The 18,540-nt window shown below is 48.7% G+C and overlaps 1 protein-coding gene across 3 annotated transcripts in view; it reads right to left on the minus strand.

The window, feature by feature from the left end:
• The window catches only part of FARP2 (FERM, ARH/RhoGEF and pleckstrin domain protein 2), a 750,352-nt gene that overhangs the window by 360,792 nt on the left and 371,020 nt on the right, over positions 1 to 18,540 (minus strand). For all 3 annotated transcript variants that reach the window (XM_030215608.1, XM_030215609.1, XM_030215606.1), the window contains exon 9: positions 14,903 to 14,998. In XM_030215608.1, the coding sequence (XP_030071468.1) occupies positions 14,903 to 14,998 (96 nt within the window). The remainder of the gene's footprint in view (positions 1 to 14,902; positions 14,999 to 18,540) is intronic.

Here is an 18,540-nt window from a genome sequence, read left to right on the forward strand (position 1 = left end):
TTGGGGGGCAAATGCCCACCCTTGCCCCCCCCTCCAAACTATGTCCATGGCCAGACTACTTCAACAGGATCTCCCCTCCACACACCTCCAAGATCACCAAGGTCCTCCAAAGGAGTATCCCTAACCACATCCTCTCCAAAAGACGTCAAATGATGTGACACCCACCAACGAGCCTTCACCTGAGTAGCCCCCACACTCTGGAATCTACTCCCTGAAAGGCTTCGCTCAATGCAAGACTACTTTACCTTCAGAGAGCAGGTGAAAGCTTGGCTCTTCTCCCAGGCTTTTAATGGAAGAAACAATTAACTTGCTGGTGGCACACACGAAAGGACTAATACCAACTGCACATACTATAGCAAGATTCATCTACTCCTACCCTGGCTGATATTATATTCATGCGCCTTTCTGAATTCACAAGCAACTAAGATTTAGCCTCCTTATTTTCTAACTCCTATTACTCCACCTTATCTGTCTATGTCCACCATTGTTTATAACTGATGTCTATGCAAATATTTTATTGTGTATTGTGATGACAATTTAAGTAGCATACTATGCTATGCTATGTATTGGTATCTGAATATTTTTTCCTGCTCTCTATCTGTTCCATATGTTCAACAACATCTTGCTGAACACCACCTTGGGTGAATTTATTCTAAAAGGCAGTATATAAATCCAAATAAATAATGCTCTCTAGAATCCAGACCAAGGATTAAACTGTAGTTTTAACTGAAAAAAGGAAGGCCTCAGAGAAGGGCATAAACCACCGTTACTTTGTCAACTGTTCAACTATAGAAATTCATGTATGCCATATGCAGGTTTGCTGCACACCATACAATTTCAAAAATTTTTTTTTTTTTAGCTTTGTAATACAACAGAGAACCACAATAAGGAGTTGTATGTGTTTTCTAAACAGAAGCTTTAACACTGATACTAATGAAAAAAGATTTGGTATGTTGAACAACTCGTTGATTCTCCTGCATCAGCCAGTGAGAAATGAGAGGATTTAGATTTCTTAGGAACTGGGCAACATTCTGGGAAAGGGGGGAGCCTATTCCAAAAGGATGGACTCCGCTTTAACTGGGATGGAACCAGACTGCTGACATTAACACTTAAAAAGGAGATAGATCAGCTTTTAAACTAAAACTGGGGGGGGGGGGGGGGGGGGGGGGGCACGACAGTATCCCATGGGTGTGTGGGTGTGTGGTTCGGTGTGGAGTGTCCTTGAAGGATACTATTGAAACAGAAAGGTAAAGATAGTAGGAAAGTGATGCTGGCCAACCAATAAAACATCTGTCTAGAGGTTGATAGTAGCAATAATTTATTAAATAGCACAATATATAGACTCAACACGAACAGTGGTGGCAATAAGATTGCCTGTCTCAGGAGTCAAAATATCTAAAGACAAAAATATAAATATGCATACAAAATTAAAAATAATTAAAGGTAAATAAAAAGAAAAGAATCCATAAGAGGTAATAATTAAGAAGGAACAGAACTTACAAAGCAACAAAGCGAATGCTACATACCTGTAGAAGGTATTCTCCGAGGACAGCAGGCTGATTGTTCTCACTGATGGGTTGATGTCCTCGGCAGCCCCCTCCATCGGAAAGTTTACTAGCAAAGGCCTTTGCTAGTCCTCGCGCGCCCATGCGCACCGCGCATGCGCGGCCGTCTTCCCGCCCGAAACCGGCTCGAGCCGGCCAGTCCAGTATGTAGCAAGACAATACACTTCAAGGGAAGACTCAACTCCAAAGGGGAGGCGGGCGGGTTTGTGAGAACAATCAGCCTGCTGTCCTCGGAGAATACCTTCTACAGGTATGTAGCATTCGCTTTCTCCGAGGACAAGCAGGCTGCTTGTTCTCACTGATGGGGTATCCCTAGCCCCCAGGCTCACTCAAAACAACAACCATGGTCAATTGGGCCTCGCAACGGCGAGGACATAACTGAGATTGACCTAAAAAATTTACCAACTAACTGAGAGTGCAGCCTGGAACAGAACAAACAGGGCCCTCGGGGGGTGGAGTTGGATCCTAAAGCCCAAACAGGTTCTGAAGAACTGACTGCCCGAACCGACTATCGCGTCGGGTATCCTGCTGCAGGCAGTAATGAGATGTGAATGTGTGGACAGATGACCACGTCGCAGCTTTGCAAATTTCTTCAATAGAGGCTGACTTCAAGTGGGCTACCGACGCAGCCATGGCTCTAACATTATGAGCCGTGACATGACCCTCAAGAGCCAGCCCCGCCTGGGCGTAAGTGAAGGAAATGCAATCTGCTAGCCAATTGGATATGGTGCGTTTCCCTACAGCCACTCCCCTCCTATTGGGATCAAAAGAAACAAACAATTGGGCGGACTGTCTGTGGGGCTGTGTCCGCTCCAGGTAGAAGGCCAATGCTCTCTTGCAGTCCAATGTGTGCAGCTGACGTTCAGCAGGGCAGGAATGAGGACGGGGAAAGAATGTTGGCAAGACAATTGACTGGTTTAGATGGAACTCCGACACGACCTTTGGCAAGAACTTAGGGTGAGTGCGGAGGACTACTCTGTTATGATGAAATTTGGTGTAAGGGGCCTGGGCTACCAGGGCCTGAAGCTCACTGACTCTACGAGCTGAAGTAACTGCCACCAAGAAAATGACCTTCCAAGTCAAGTACTTCAGATGGCAGAAATTCAGTGGCTCGAAAGGAGGTTTCATCAGCTGGGTGAGAACGACATTGAGATCCCATGACACTGTAGGAGGCTTGACAGGGGGCTTTGACAAAAGCAAGCCTCTCATGAAGCGAACAACTAAAGGCTGTCCTGAGATCGGCTTACCTTCCACATGGTAATGGTAAGCACTGATTGCACTAAGGTGAACCCTTACAGAGTTGGTCTTGAGACCAGACTCAGACAAGTGCAGAAGGTATTCAAGCAGGGTCTGTGTAGGACAAGAGCGAGGATCTAGGGCCTTGCTGTCACACCAGACGGCAAACCTCCTCCAATGGAAGAAGTAACTTCTCTTAGTGGAATCTTTCCTGGAAGCAAGCAAGATGCGGGAGACACCCTCTGACAGACCCAAAGAGGCAAAGTCTACGCCCTCAACATCCAGGCCGTAAGAGCCAGCGACTGGAGGCTGGGATGCAGAAGCGCCCCTTCGTCCTGTGTGATGAGGGTCGGAAAACACTCCAATCTCCACGGTTCTTCGGAGGACAACTCCAGAAGAAGAGGGAACCAGATCTGACGCGGCCAGAAAGGAGCAATCAGAATCATGGTGCCTCGGTCTTGCTTGAGTTTCAACAAAGTCTTCCCCACCAGAGGTATGGGAGGATAAGCATACAGCAGACCCTCCCCCCAGTCCAGGAGGAAGGCATCCGATGCCAGTCTGCCGTGGGCCTGAAGCCTGGAACAGAACTGAGGGACTTTGTGGTTCACTCGAGATGCGAAGAGATCTACCAAGGGGGTGCCCCACACCCGGAAGATCTGTCGTACCACACGGGAATTGAGCGACCACTCGTGAGGTTGCATAATCCTGCTCAACCTGTCGGCCAGACTGTTGTTTACGCCTGCCAGATATGTGGCTTGGAGCACCATGTCGTGACGGCGAGCCCAGAGCCACATGCTGACGGCTTCCTGACACAGGGGGCGAGATCCGGTGCCCCCCTGCTTGTTGACATAGTACATGGCAACCTGGTTGTCTGTCTGAATTTGGATAATTTGGTGGGACAGCCGATCTCTGAAAGCCTTCAGAGCGTTCCAGATCGCTCGTAACTCCAGAAGATTGATCTGCAGATCGCGTTCCTGGAGGGACCAGCTTCCTTGGGTGTGAAGCCCATCGACATGAGCTCCCCATCCCAGGAGGGACGCATCCGTGGTCAGCACCTTTTGTGGCTGAGGAATTTGGAAGGGACGTCCCAGAGTCAAATTGGAGCAAATCGTCCACCAATATAGGGATTTGAGAAAACTCGTGGACAGGTGGATCACGTCCTCTAGACCCCCAGCGGCCTGATACCACTGGGAGGCTAGGGTCCATTGAGCAGATCTCATGTGAAGGCGGGCCATGGGAGTCACATGAACTGTGGAGGCCATGTGGCCCAGCAATCTCAACATCTGCCGAGCTGTGATCTGCTGGGACGCTCGCACCCGCGAGACGAGGGACAACAAGTTGTTGGCCCTCGTCTCTGGGAGATAGGCGCGAGCCGTCCGAGAATCCAGCAGAGCTCCTATGAATTCGAGTCTCTGCATTGGGAGAAGATGGGACTTTGGATAATTTATCACAAACCCCAGTAGCTCCAGTAGGCGAATAGTCATCTGCATGGACTGCAGGGCTCCTGCCTCGGATGTGTTCTTCACCAGCCAATCGTCGAGATATGGGAACACATGCACCCCCAGCCTGCGAAGTGCCGCTACTACCACAGCTAGGCACTTTGTGAACACCCTGGGCGCAGAGGCGAGCCCAAAGGGTAGCACACAGTACTGGAAGTGGCGTGTGCCCAGCTGAAATCGCAGATACTGTCTGTGAGCTGGCAGTATCGGGATGTGAGTGTAGGCATCCTTCAAGTCCAGAGAGCATAGCCAATCGTTTTGCTGAATCATGGGGAGGAGGGTGCCCAGGGAAAGCATCCTGAACTTTTCTTTTACGAGATATTTGTTCAGGGCCCTTAGGTCTAGGATGGGACGCATCCCCCCTGTTTTCTTTTCCACAAGGAAGTACCTGGAATAGAATCCCAGCCCTTCCTGCCCGGATGGCACGGGCTCGACCGCATTGGCGCTGAGAAGGGCGGAGAGTTCCTCTGCAAGTACCTGCTTGTGCTGGAAGCTGTAAGACTGAGCTCCCGGTGGACAATTTGGAGGTTTTGAGGCCAAATTGAGGGTGTATCCTTGCCGGACTATTTGCAGAACCCACTGATCGGAGGTTATGAGAGGCCACCTTTGGTGAAAAGCTATCAACCTCCCCCCGACCGGCAGGTCGCCCGGCACTGACACTGGGATGTCGGCTATGCTCTGCTGGAGCCAGTCAAAAGCTCGCCCCTTGCTTTTGCTGGGGAGCCGCGGGGCCTTGCTGAGGCGCACGCTGCTGACGAGAGCGAGCGCGCTGGGGCTTAGCCTGGGCCGCAGGCTGTCGGGAAGGAGGATTGTACCTACGCTTACCCGAAGCATAGGGACCAGTCTTCCTTCCCCCGAAAAATCTTCTACCTGTAGAGGTAGAGGCTGAAGGCTGCCGGCGGGAGAACTTGTCGAATGCGGTGTCCCGCTGGTGGAGAGACTCTACCACCTGCTCGACTTTTTCCCCAAAAATGTTGTCCGCACGGCAAGGCGAGTCCGCAATCCGCTGCTGGATTCTATTCTCCAGGTCGGCGGCACGCAGCCATGAGAGCCTGCGCATCACCACACCTTGAGCAGCGGTCCTGGACGCAACATCAAAAGTGTCATAAACTCCTCTGGCCAGGAATTTTCTGCACGCCTTCAGCTGCCTGACCACCTCCTGAAAAGGCTTGGCTTGCTCAGGGGGAAGAGCATCAACCAAGCCCGCCAACTGCCGCACATTGTTCTGCATGTGTATGCTCGTGTAGAGCTGGTAAGACTGGATCTTGGCCACGAGCATAGAAGAATGGTAGGCCTTCCTCCCAAAGGAGTCTAAGGTTCTAGGGTCTTTGCCCGGGGGCGCCGAAGCATGCTCCCTAGAACTCTTAGCCTTCTTTAGGGCCAAATCCACAACTCCAGAGTCATGAGGCAACTGAGTGCGCATCAGCTCTGGGTCCCCATGGATCCGGTACTGGGACTCGATCTTCTTGGGAATGTGGGGATTACTTAATGGCTTGGTCCAGTTCGCAAGCAATGTCTTTTTCAGGACATGGTGCAAGGGAACAGTGGACGCTTCCTTAGGTGGAGAAGGATAGTCCAGGAGCTCAAACATTTCAGCCCTGGGCTCGTCCTCCACAACCACCGGGAAGGGGATGGCCGTAGACATCTCCCGGACAAAGGAAGCGAAAGACAGACTCTCAGGAGGAGAAAGCTGCCTTTCAGGAGAGGGAGTGGGATCAGAAGGAAGACCCTCAGACTCCTCGTCAGAGAAATATCTGGGGTCTTCTTCGTCCTCCCACGAGGCCTCACCCTCGGTGTCAGACACAAGTTCACGGACCTGTGTCTGCAACCTCGCCCGGCTCGACTCCGTGGAGCCACGTCCACGATGGGGGCGTCGAGAGGTAGACTCCCTCGCCCGCATCGGCGAAGCTCCCTCCGCCGACGTAGTCGGGGAGCCTTCCTGGGAGGTGGCCGCGATCGGCACCGCACGCGGTACCGACGTCGGGGACCTCAACCTGGGCGATGGACCAGCCGGCGCCACGCTCGACGGTACCGGAGGCGCAAGCACCGCCGGTACCGGAGGGGTAGGGCGCAACAGCTCTCCCAGAATCTCTGGGAGAACGGCCCGGAGGCTCTCGTTCAGAGTGGCTGCAGAAAAAGGCTGAGAGGTCGATGCAGGCGTCGACGTCAGAACCTGTTCCGGGCGAGGAGGCTGTTCCGGCCTGTCCAGAGTGGAGCGCATCGACACCTCCTGAACAGAGGGTGAGCGGTCCTCTCGGTGCCGATGCCTGCTGGGTGCCGAATCCCTCGGCGACCCAGAGCTCTCGGTGCCGACACGGGGAGGAGACCGGTGTCGATGCTTCTTCGACTTCTTCCGAAGCATGTCACCGGAGCTCCCCGGCACCGACGAGGAGGACGTAGAATCCATCCGTCGCTTCCTCGGGGCCGAGACCGAAGAGGGTCGATCCCGGGGGGGCTGTACCGCAGGAGCCCTCAGGGTAGGAGGAGACCCACCCGAAGGCTCACCGCCACCAGCAGGGGAATGGACAGCCCTCACCTGCACTCCTGACGATGCACCTCCGTCCGACGACATCAGCAGACGAAGTCTCGGTACCACCGACGTCGATGCAGTCGCCCGATGCCTCGGCGCCGATGCAGAGGTCCGATGCCTCGATGCAGTCGATGGAGCGGCAGCCAAGGAAGATGGTCCGGACGCTGACGACGTCGATGCACTCGATGCCTCCGGTGCCGATGTCGACGAAGAGCCCGAGAACAAAACGTTCCACTGGGCTAATCTCGCTACCTGAGTCCGCCTTTGTAACAGGGAACACAGACTGCAGTTCTGAGGGCGGTGCTGGGCCCCTAGACACTGAAGACACGCAGAGTGCCTATCAGTGAGCGAGATTACCCGGGCGCACTGGGTGCACTTCTTGAAGCCGCTGGAAGGCTTCGATGTCATGGGCGGAAAAATCACGCCGGCGAAATCAAAGGCCGAAATGGCGAAAATTGAAGCACCAAAATTTAAAGGGAGAAAAAAATCTCGACCGAGGCCAAACTAGGCCTACCCCGACAACGAAAGAAAACTTACAGGGCAAAAGTTGAGAAAATTACGGGAAGGGCAGAAAACCCGAAAGGGTCTTCCGGAACACTTCCGGAGCGCTTCCCGAACTTTTTTTTAAAGAAAAACAAGGAAAAAACACGTCGAAAAGGACGCGCGAGGTCGACTCTCTGGGGCACGAACGGCGTAACACGACCGTACCGAGCGCGGACGAAAGAAGACTGGCCGGCTCGAGCCGGTTTCGGGTGGGAAGACGGCCGCGCATGCGCGGTGCGCATGGGCGCGCGAGGACTAGCAAAGGCCTTTGCTAGTAAACTTTCCGATGGAGGGGGCTGCCGAGGACGTCAACCCATCAGTGAGAACAAGCAGCCTGCTTGTCCTCGGAGAAAATGAGGCTATATATTACAGTCTAAGGCACACAAATAAATACAAAACCACTCACATAACAAGCTTTCCAAACATTTGGACCAAATCTGGAACGCCTTATCAAAAGGCTTAAAAATACGTGAACCACTTGCAATTCAGAAAACACCTTCTTCAAAAGAACATTCCTCCCTCATGACACCATCTTGCCAACAGTGACTGGGACCATAATTACTACTACTACTACTATTTAGCATTTCTACAGCGCTACAAGGCGTACGCAGCGCTGCACAAACATAGAAGAAAGACAGTCCCTGCTCAAAGAGCTTACAATCTAATAATCCATAATCATAAAGACCCTGGCATAATCATAACCTTGGCTCCTTAACATATAACAAGTTTTCACCTAATTAATTGTAAGCCACATTGAACCTACCACCAGGATGGAAAATGTGGGGTACAAATGCAGTAAACACATAAATAAATAAAATAAACAAACATATAGAATATTTCATTATTAAAATGTTTTTAAAACAGGTCAAAATATACAAAAGTTTCGTTCACACTGCTTAGATGACTCAACACTTCCTCTCAGTGAAGGACTTTGTGTGCACTACACAGCATATTTCTGTATCAGTCCATTTTCTCCAGGACCCAACACTGCTAGAACTGAACAGTCTATTTGGCACTGTGAAGCCTAAAAAGCAGCACTCACAGAACTCACTGGATGGTCAGGCAATGAGCAGGAGGGAAGAGGGGTAGACAGCAGGTAACAATTGCCAACCACTAAGATTACCCTAAAAAGTTACATTATATGAAACAAACACTAAAAAAGTGGATGTAGCATTTGACAACCATTCTACAATATGGGTCTATATTTCACTTTACAACCCAATCCAGGTAAATTAGGATTTTTCGAGCCTTTACTCTTTTATAGCTTTACGTTATTTACTTTATCATTTCAACAAAAATATAAAAATTCTTTAGCACAAAAGAAAAAAATACAAAAACAAAGTTGATAGAATAGGGAAAGAAGAAGAAAACAGGAACAAATCCACAAAATGTACCCTGTAACTGGAATTCATAATATGAGTGCGGGATCATTCACAAAGTTTAAAGAAAATTTGAAACAAGTACAGAGAATGCAACTTAATTTAATATAGTGAGCTCTATCAAACAGCAATTGACACTGTTATCATTAAGGACTAAACCAAAGCTTTAGATCCAAACTAAGGTCATCTAGGGGAGGATAATTTTGGGCCCTTTTTACTAAGGTGCACTAGCGGTTTTAGCACGCACTAAAAATTAACACATGCTAACCGTGTAGACACCCATAGGAATATTATGGGCATCTACATGGCTAGTGTGTGCTAAAAACGCTAACACACCTCTAGAGTGGCTTAGTAAACAAGGCCCTTAGTTTGAACTAATGCATTTGTTGACTTTTTAAAGATCTCAAACAAGAAGTCACGTGATGCTTGGCTGAGGGAAGGACACCGCATCCCAGAGCTCCGAGGCCCCGCTGTTAACATCTAGCCTGCAGCACCACTGAAGCGAAGCTAGTACGCCCACGGAGACTATATCTTTAATCGGAATATCCCCGCAGTGAGTGGTGGATTTGAAAGCTCGCAGAATCACTACCATGACCTCCAAATCCGGTCGGAAAGACGGAGCGCGGGGCCGCGGGGCCGAAGGAAAGATGGCGGAGGCCGGCCCCGCGGGAGAATTGGTGAGCTCAGCGTGGGCCGCCGAGATCGCGGCAGAGGTCTCTGCACTGCTGCAAGGGTCTGTAGACAGTAAGCTGCAAAAACTATCGGGAGCAGATTGAGCAGCTGGACGGAAAGTTTGTTGGGCTGCATGCGGACGTGGCGGGATTCCAACAAAGATTGTCGGACGTGGAGGACCAATGTCTGCAAAGCGATAATAAACAAAAAGAGCTGCAGGAAAAGGTGGAAGATCTCCTGGCCAAGGTGGAAGATCTGGAAAATAGATCTCGACGGAACAACCTCCGTTTAGTTGGTCTTCCGGAGTCCTTAAGAGAGGTGGACCTCCGAGAGTTCCTTGAAACCTGGTTTCCTAAAGTATTAAATCTTGGGAGCATGGGACATGGATTACAAATTGAAAGAGCTCACCGGCTGGGGCGAGCACGAGAGGAGCCTGAGAAACCGAGGGTGGTCATTTGAAAAAATATTAAACTATACGCACAAACAGGAAATTTTGAGAGCATGGCGCCTGAAAGGGACTGTACACTATGAATCCCACAAAATCTTATGCTTCCAGGATTTCTCAGCTGCTGTGGCAGCTCAGCGCCGAAAATATGCGGAATCCTGTAAGCTGTTATATGAACGGAAGGTCCGTTTTGCCCTGATGTTCCCAGCAAAGCTCTGCATTTACCATGAAGGGAAACAGCACTTCGTCAATTCACCGGAGGCAGCTTTGCAATTTATAAATCGCATGAGGGAGCGCACCGAAATGGAGGGTGCATGTGCAGAGGCCAACAGTCAGCAGACCTGAATGGGGACAGCTGAAAAGCACATGCATGTGGAGAATGGATAATGTAGTTTGCAAGGTGAAGTGGGACAGGTGGCATTCAGGACATCAATAAGGGCTATTATTTGGTTTTACAATGCAAGGATTCTGAAAGGGCTATGGTCATGGTGTGGGGCTTGGAGTTAACGGTAGATGTGTGTTGGATGGGGGTTAACAGTTTATTTGTTCTAAAAGTGTCATATTTCAAAATGTACGGTTTAGTGAGGGTGGGCTTGTAGGTCATATGTTAAATGAGGGCGCTGCGGGGGGGGGGGGCAGGGGAGGAGCGAAGGCGTGACTGGTTCTCTAGCGAGAGCTGCTTGTGGAGCACCGAGAGGAAGTAAGGGGTGGGCGGGGGGAGGGGAGGGGGGAGGGGGGAAGGGGGGATTGAGGGTTGGTGGGGAGGGGGGCTGTTGGTTCTCCTCATGTTTGTTTTTTTGTGTGTGGTTTTTTTTTTGCTCTTTACTTGTCAAGCTGGTCTGTCAGGCTACATTATTGCAGTGGTGATGGTAGGAGGAATAAGGCTGCTGTCGAGGATGGGAGGGGGTGCACCCACGGGCTGGGGGGTGGACCTCACCCATCAGACCACACTCATCTTTGGGGCTTGTTGTTGCATGATTAGGTAAGGCACACTTAAATTAATCTCTTGGAATGTGGGGGGTATTTCATCACCCATAAAGCGCACAAAAGTTCTTCAGGCATTGAGGAGACATAAGGCGGATGTGGCATTCCTCCAAGAAACACATTTGACAACACCGGAGCATCAAAAATTTCGGACGGGGTGGGTAGAGGTGGTGGAGGGGTCGCCTGCGGTAGGGAAAAAGGGAGGAGTGCTTTTGTTGTTTCGCAAGGGCCTGCAAATGAGAATTAAGACAGTCAAGAGGGGTATTGAAGGAAGGTGTATCCTAGTGGAGGTGGAGAGGGGTAGGAACATGTATGTTTTCTGTAACATTTACGCACCCAACGTATATGATAAAAAATTTTATAAAAACTTGATTGATCTGTTGGGTCCCTATCAAGGGGGTAACATAATTTTGGGGGGCGATTTCAACACTGTATATGATCCCCGGGTTGATAGGAGCAGTGCTCCTAGACTGACAGTGGGACATTCCCAGAGAGGGCTGCCTTTCCTTTGTGAAACACTAGACTTGCTAGACGCGTGGAGGGTATTGCACCCAATGCAGAGGGATTATACGCATGTGTCATGCACACATTTATCACGGTCCCGCATAGACTATTTCTTAATCTCCCGGGATCTTTTTTCTGATGTGCCTGAGGCGGAGATAGATGCATGTGCAGTATCAGACCATGCAATCATCTGTGTGCAACTTCAATCACAGGGAGTGGGGGAAGAGGGGGTGGATGGAGGTTTCCATTTGATCTTTACAGAGATCCCCATTTTAAGGCCTACATGGGAGACAAATGGAAGGACTTTGCAACTAACAATAGTGGCCATCAGCATCAAGCCAGTCTGTATTGGGAAATGGCAAAAGCAGTCATGCGGGGGGAGATAATAGCGTATAGAGCAAGAACAAGGAAGATGAGGGATAAAGAAATCCTTCACTTGGAAAGAGAGGTCCGCGAGCAGAGGATGCGCTTTGGGAGACACATCACGGAGGTAAACAAGAGAGCACTCCTAACCACACAGAGAGATTTGAATGAATTGCTCCATCAGAGGGCGCAGAAATCACATATGTATTATAAGCATCAACTCTTTCGGTATGGGAATAAAGTGGGAGCCCTTATGGGGCGGTTGATTAAGGGGACTAGGGGCTCAACGCAGATTTTGCAAGTGCATGATCCGGGAAGTCAAACCATTTGTGAGACAAAACATATAATGGAGTGTTTTCGCAGATATTTTAAGAATCTCTATAAGGAGCCGGAGGATGTACTAGAAGACAGTGAAGTATATTTGATTAATCAAGTATTACTACAGATTACGGTGGCACAGAGGGAAACCCTAAATAGCCCGATTGTGGAAGGGGAGTTGCTGGTGGCAATGCAGCAAAGTAGTCTACATAAAGCGCCAGGGCCTGACGGGTTCCTTATGGCCTTTTATAAGATATTGCAGGAGCAAGTTATACCCCCATTGTTCAACCTATTTAACACTATGGCCACCTCGGGAGAAATGCCGGATGCGTTAAATGTGGCGAAAGTGGTAGTGTTATTGAAACCGGGGAAAGAGGAATTAGATGTAGGGTCATACAGACCCATATCTTTATTAAATTGTGATGTAAAGTTGTACGCGAAAGTCTTGGCAAATCGCTTGGCAGGGGTGCTCCCCAACTTGATAGCAGCGCCACAGGTGGGTTTCGTAAAAGGGAGAACGGCCACTAAAAATATCAGGACGCCAAGAAGAAGTTCGATCGGGTGGTATGGGGCTTTATGTTTGCAGTATTGAAGAGGACGGGGATAGAGGGGTTTTTTTTGGACGGCGGTAAGAGCCTTGTACACGAACCTGCAAGCCTTCATGTGAATAAATGGGGAGCAGTCGGCATTGTTCACCATCAGACGTGGTACGCGTCAGGGATGCCCTCTGTCCCCGTTGTTGTTTGTCCTGACCTCGACCCACTGATAAGAGAAATAAGCACGCACCCAGAAGTGGAGGGAGTGACCTGGGGGGATCCTCGTTCAAAGTTTCTGCCTTCGCGGATGACATCCTGGTACATCTTACTCAGCCAAAAAGGTCTCTAGGAGCGTTGTTGGAACTTTTTCAAGAGTATGGAGATTTCGCGGGATTTAAAATAAACTATTCAAAATCCCGAGCTTTAACGGGTAGCCCCACGGTGAGGGCATTGTGGGGAAGCGCTTTTCCCTTGAAATGGGCCTCGGAATCCCTTAAGTATCTGGGTGTCCGGATCCCCATGCGTATTTCAGCTCTATATCACTTCAATGTTCCTGGAATGTTAGAGGCGCTGCGAGGGCGCTTGGTGAAATGGAGGGCTTTGCCACTCACCCTGCATGGGAGGATACATTTGTACTGGATGGTGGAGTTTCCAAGGTTGCTCTACTTGTTGCGAGTCCTCCCCTTGCGGCTTAAGAGTAAAGACCTAACATTGATTTGTAAGCATCTCCGTAAGTATCTTTGGAGAGATGCGAAACCAAAGCTCCCATTGAAAGTTTTAATGGGCCCTTGGAGGGAAGGGGGGATGGGCCTACCGGATCTGCATAGTTATAACCAAGCCTGTTTGCTAAGGCATCTGGGAGATTGGTTCTTAGATAGACAAGCTTTTACACCCCGAACGTTAGAGCAGGATTATTTCAAGCCGTTTCATTTGTATTTTTTGTTGCACTGCTCAAGGACCACATTGCCGTCTCATGTGGGGAGAAGTGTTTTGTTAGGCCCTTTGAGAATGGCATGGAGAGACTTGACCAAGAGTTGGGGTTTAGCGGCGGACACTTCAGATTTTCTGCCTCTACAAGGTAACCCGAGCTTTACGCCAGGGATGGAAAGTCTAGTGTTTGGTAAGTGGGCAGCAATGGGGATTACTAGATTAGAGCATGTACTAGGAGCGAGGGGTCAGCTACTAGAAGTAGGAGCTTTAGGGGTGGGCATAGAACAAGGTTCCCTGTTTGCCCATTTTCAATTAGCTCATTATATTCTAGAGGGGTTCGACAGTTTATTCGCAAAGCGGGCATTATAGGGAAGAAGCTTATCCTGTCTGGATGGATGCAGACGGAGCCACCAGATTTTTGGCATTGGAGGAATCGCCTGCATGAGCTGCTCTTACAGGAGCGTAGGGTGGTGGATGCTCGCCGAGGAGAAGGAAAGCATTCTTGGGGATATGGGAGCTCTATATACAAACACTATCACCTAAAGCACGCAGCTTTATTTTGAATCGCTTGTGAGTTGTTGTTTTTTTTCTTTCTTCTTCTTAAGGGATGTTGGTGTTATTGTGTATTTTAGGTCCATAACTGGTGGTTAATGTGTGTGTGAGGGAGGAGGGAGGGAAAGAGGGGGGAAGAAGTTAAAAGTAAGGACTGTTGGAGGCAGCTCTGACAATTGTAAGTTTGTACTAGGACTAGTTAGTTGTAAAATGATTACTGTTTGTTTCATTACATTGTGGAGCATATCATCAGCCTGTACTTTTCAAAAGAGGGGTTGGGGGAGGGGGTTTGAAAACAAAAAATTTGGATGACGCAAGGCATTATTTTGGATGCAATGAGTGTATGGTTCTCTTTGATTTTCAGTGTACTTAACTATTGGCTGTATTTTCCTTGACGAGTCATCAATAAAATGTTAAACCATAAAGATCTCAAACAAAACATATTCCTTCCCCTTCCATTTTTTAAATCCTCTTTATTAACATTCTAAGAATCTACAATACAAGGTCAAGAAGGTTCCATTTTGGGTATAACCATTAAGCAAAACTTCCCCCTCCCCCCCCCCCCCCCCCCCCCCCCCGCCAGAAACCAACACAACTCTCTTATCCAAGTCTAAAGGGCACCTTCCCCTTCCATTTAAATATAATACAGCTTTGTTCTTTTACTGGCTCTATTTTTTTGCCTATTCAAGTGTAACAGATAGATCAAGCACTGCAAGCCCTTCAGATGATTCCTTTGCTCTGCTCTTCTGAGCTGAGAGCTATCCAAGTCCCACACTCAGCCCTAACATGCTTCACATCTTCCCTAGCTGAGCTATACATTGTTCGTGCCCTACATATTGGCCTTACATGCACTTCCGGATGCAGCTTGATCAGGAACCTCCTTCTCTTGAAGCTCAGTTTTCGGATTTTTGACCAATTGAAAGTGTTGATTTTTGTATTACCCTAAAAAAAAAAAGACAAAAAAATGATAAAACTTTTCATATGTTGCTAGGAGCTATGGCCGAATTCTTACAGAACTCTACAGCTCTGTAACATAAACAACCTCCCCCCCCCCCCCCCCCCCCCCCCCAAAAAAAAAAAAAAATAACTTACTGCCATACCAAAAAGGCATCTCAAAAGTACTGGTGTTCAAGGCTAATCAGGGTCACCACCAGGGTCATCTTCAGGAATCATGCACCTCTCCCCAAAGATAGACTGAGGATCCCTTACAAATCTGTTGGTTTTGCACTGTGAAGATTACCATTTCAGAAGTGGTAATTATCACCAAATTACTATCACCAAATTGCTTTCTAGAGCCTCTGAACCATCTACCCAGCAATGGCAAACCCCAGGATTAGCCAAATTAGCAAAAACGTACACACAGATTTACTCATCCTGGATTTAATTAATCTACATTGGCTATCAATCTATATAAATGAGCTTGGACCGACTCACCCACAAATGCGCAGTAGAGGCCGAACGTTGAGAGAGCAAAAGTCCAAGCCCCGCCTCCACCAGCAGTACAGGCCGAACGTTCAGAGAGCAACGTTCTGCGCATGCGCAGCAGGTTACAGTGATCCATTGCCAGCATCGCTGTCCCGCCCGTTCCACCGACGGAGGCTATATGCGTTGCTAAGGGGAGGGAGACAGCAGAAAGCACAGCAGCAAACCCCTCTCTGAGAACCGGATGGCTGCAGAGTCCACCATGGGAACCGCCTTTGAGATCCCGGCGTCCCGAGGTCGCGGGCACACCAACCTCCAACCCCCCTCCCCGACGTCGCCGCCGCTCCCGCCCCCCTCCGTGCCAGGCCCCCTATGACAATCGCCGGTCCCACCCCTCCACCCCCACGAGGTCGCCGGCGCCAGTGCTACCCCCTCCACCACCCTCCCCGAGATCGCCGAAGCACCAACCTCCACCCCCTCCCTGACGTTGCCGCCGCTGCTCCTGCCCCTCTCCATGCCGGGACCCTTGCACTGACATGACAGCGCCTCTCACCTCCGTTTGAAAGCGCTGCAGGCAGATCGATCTTCTGCTGCCTGCAGCACTTTCACACGGAGGTGAGAGGCGCTGTCATGTCAGTGCAGGGGGCCCAGCACGGAGGGGGGAGGGAGCGGCGGCAAGGAGGGTAGCTGGACATGGGGGGAGGGCAGGGGAGAGAGCAGGGTTGGTGGACGGGGGAGACCAAAGGAAAGAGGAGGGTTGCTGGGCATGGGGGGAGGGCGGGGGAGAGAGAAGGGTTGCTGGATATGGGGGGAGGGCAGGGGAGAGAGGAGGGTTGGTGGACGGGGGGGAGGCCAGGGGAGAGAGGAGGGCTGCTGGACATGGATTGATGGAGGGGAGGGCAGGGGAGAGAGGAGGGTTGCTGGACATGGATGGATGAAGATGAGAATTATTAAATTTACAACAACATAAAACTCGCCCCTCAACTTTAATTTCTTCCTTTCGCTCTTTCACTACATTTTTAAAAACAAAAAGCGGAACTAGAGGGTGATCCAAGATGGCGGCTTAACAGGTCACACAGAATAGCAGCTCTTCCCAACTAGGCAGATTGTACTCCTCACGAAAAAATGCCTCATACTAAAAGAAAGGGGGTAACGCCGGTGGTTCCCCCACCTACCTCGACTCCCCTGGTGCCTCAATCGGGTCTCGAGAGCTACTTCGCGCCTATCTCCCATGTAATAGGAGATACGGATCCTTTAGTAGGGTTCTCTGGGGAAGCGGAGACCTTACAAGGAGAGGAAATATCCCTTTCGCCACCAACAACTGCGAAACCTCCTTGCCCGGCGTCTGCGACGGAGCCCTAGGAACAGCGACGCCCTACCATAAGTGTATTGGGTAAAGCAACCAGTGAGGGGCGGGAAGCGTTGGAGAAGACACCGCGAGCAGAAGTAAGAGCTGTAGGAGCAGTGAAGAAGGTAAATCTCGAAATGATATGGACAATGCTGAATAAAATGGATGTGACATTACAGAGAACTTCTGGAGAAGTAAGTACTTTTGAAAAAAGATTCCAAGAATTGAATTGTAAGGTAGATCAGCTAAAATCGGATATTGCTGAAAAAGTAACAGACCTTCAGAACAAAGTTGACTCTTTTCAAGAATTTAAATCTAGCATGGTTAAAGATAGTATTGACATTCGAAGGAAAAAGGAACAAATAGAGAATTTCAACAGAAGGTTAAACTTGAGACTATTACATTTTCCCAAGCTCCTTGGGGTTAATACTCATGACCTGTTCAAAAAATACCTAAATGAAGTTTTGAAAATGCCCCTAGAAGCGGTTCCGCCTGTAAATAAGATTTACTATGTCACAACTCCCAAAGGAGAGAATGGGAAAAAACAAGATGGATTGCACGCTAATTAAGATCTTGATAATATATCAGCAATTCTAGAGCAATCAGTGGATGAAAATACAGAAAGATCAACTTTGATTGTTTCTTTAAGCTTTGAACAGGATTTAAATAACATTATGAAACTTTATTTTAAAAATCTTCGAACCTGTTTTGCTGGAGTAAAAGTACAAATCTTCCCTGACGTCACAAAATCGACCCAACAAAGAAGAAAAGCCTTTTTGGCAATGAAAGCAAGAACTTTAGAGACAGGCGGGATGTTTTTCCTTGACTATCAGTGTAAATGTTTAATTAGATTGGGACAAGTTAAATACACCTTTTATTCACCAGATTTAAATTTCTAGATTTAAAACAACTGTAAGATAGAGTAAGATGGGGGTATTTACGCCACCTTGTTTCTTTAGAATAATGAATGAGTAATTCTTCCCAAATTCAGATCGCCCTATGAACTTAATGGGGTCTAAGGAAGCATGAATGCTTGTGGTTATAAGATATTGAAAAGTATATTATTACTTTTTTTTCCTTTGTTAATTTTGTATGATGAGTTATTATTTCTTATTATTTAACGTGGCTGTATTTCACAACAAGTGTATTCTTGTTAAAACTGAAAATTAATAAACAAATTGAAATATTAAAAACAAAAAGCTTGCACGTTTTAATGGGCTTAACGGCTAGTATTGTCATAAATATCATCACGCATACTGTTTGTCCCTGGGATCAGTAGCATGAATCTTGATACTATTTGGGATTCTGTCAGGTACTTAATATTCTTATGTACAGGAGGTTCTCATGAACAAACGGCTCCTCCTCAGTGCGCTACAAGAAGCAGCTTAAAGATTTCCATCAATGAACAGCACCAACGTTTTAAAATATTAATCAGGGAAGTGTTACTTCTATCCACATACTGTGGAGTTACACAGTACAGCAAGTAGTCCCCAGAGTAAAATAAACACAGAGATTCCCTCCCTTAACTTCCCATAATTCCCACTCCCAATCATGGACAGCTTCAAGAATTACAGTCATGTTAACAGTCCAGCACCACATTGTGTTATTGCACTGTCACCTCACATGTGACCTGTTATCAAAACAGACACTACTTTTGCCCAGGGTCTCCTCTGGGGCAGGGGGCAGGTGGAAGTCTGAGCAGGAATGTCAGTTT

The sequence above is a fragment of the Microcaecilia unicolor genome, chromosome 10 (assembly GCF_901765095.1).
Source record: "Microcaecilia unicolor chromosome 10, aMicUni1.1, whole genome shotgun sequence".
Classification (NCBI taxonomy): Eukaryota; Metazoa; Chordata; class Amphibia; order Gymnophiona; family Siphonopidae; genus Microcaecilia; species Microcaecilia unicolor.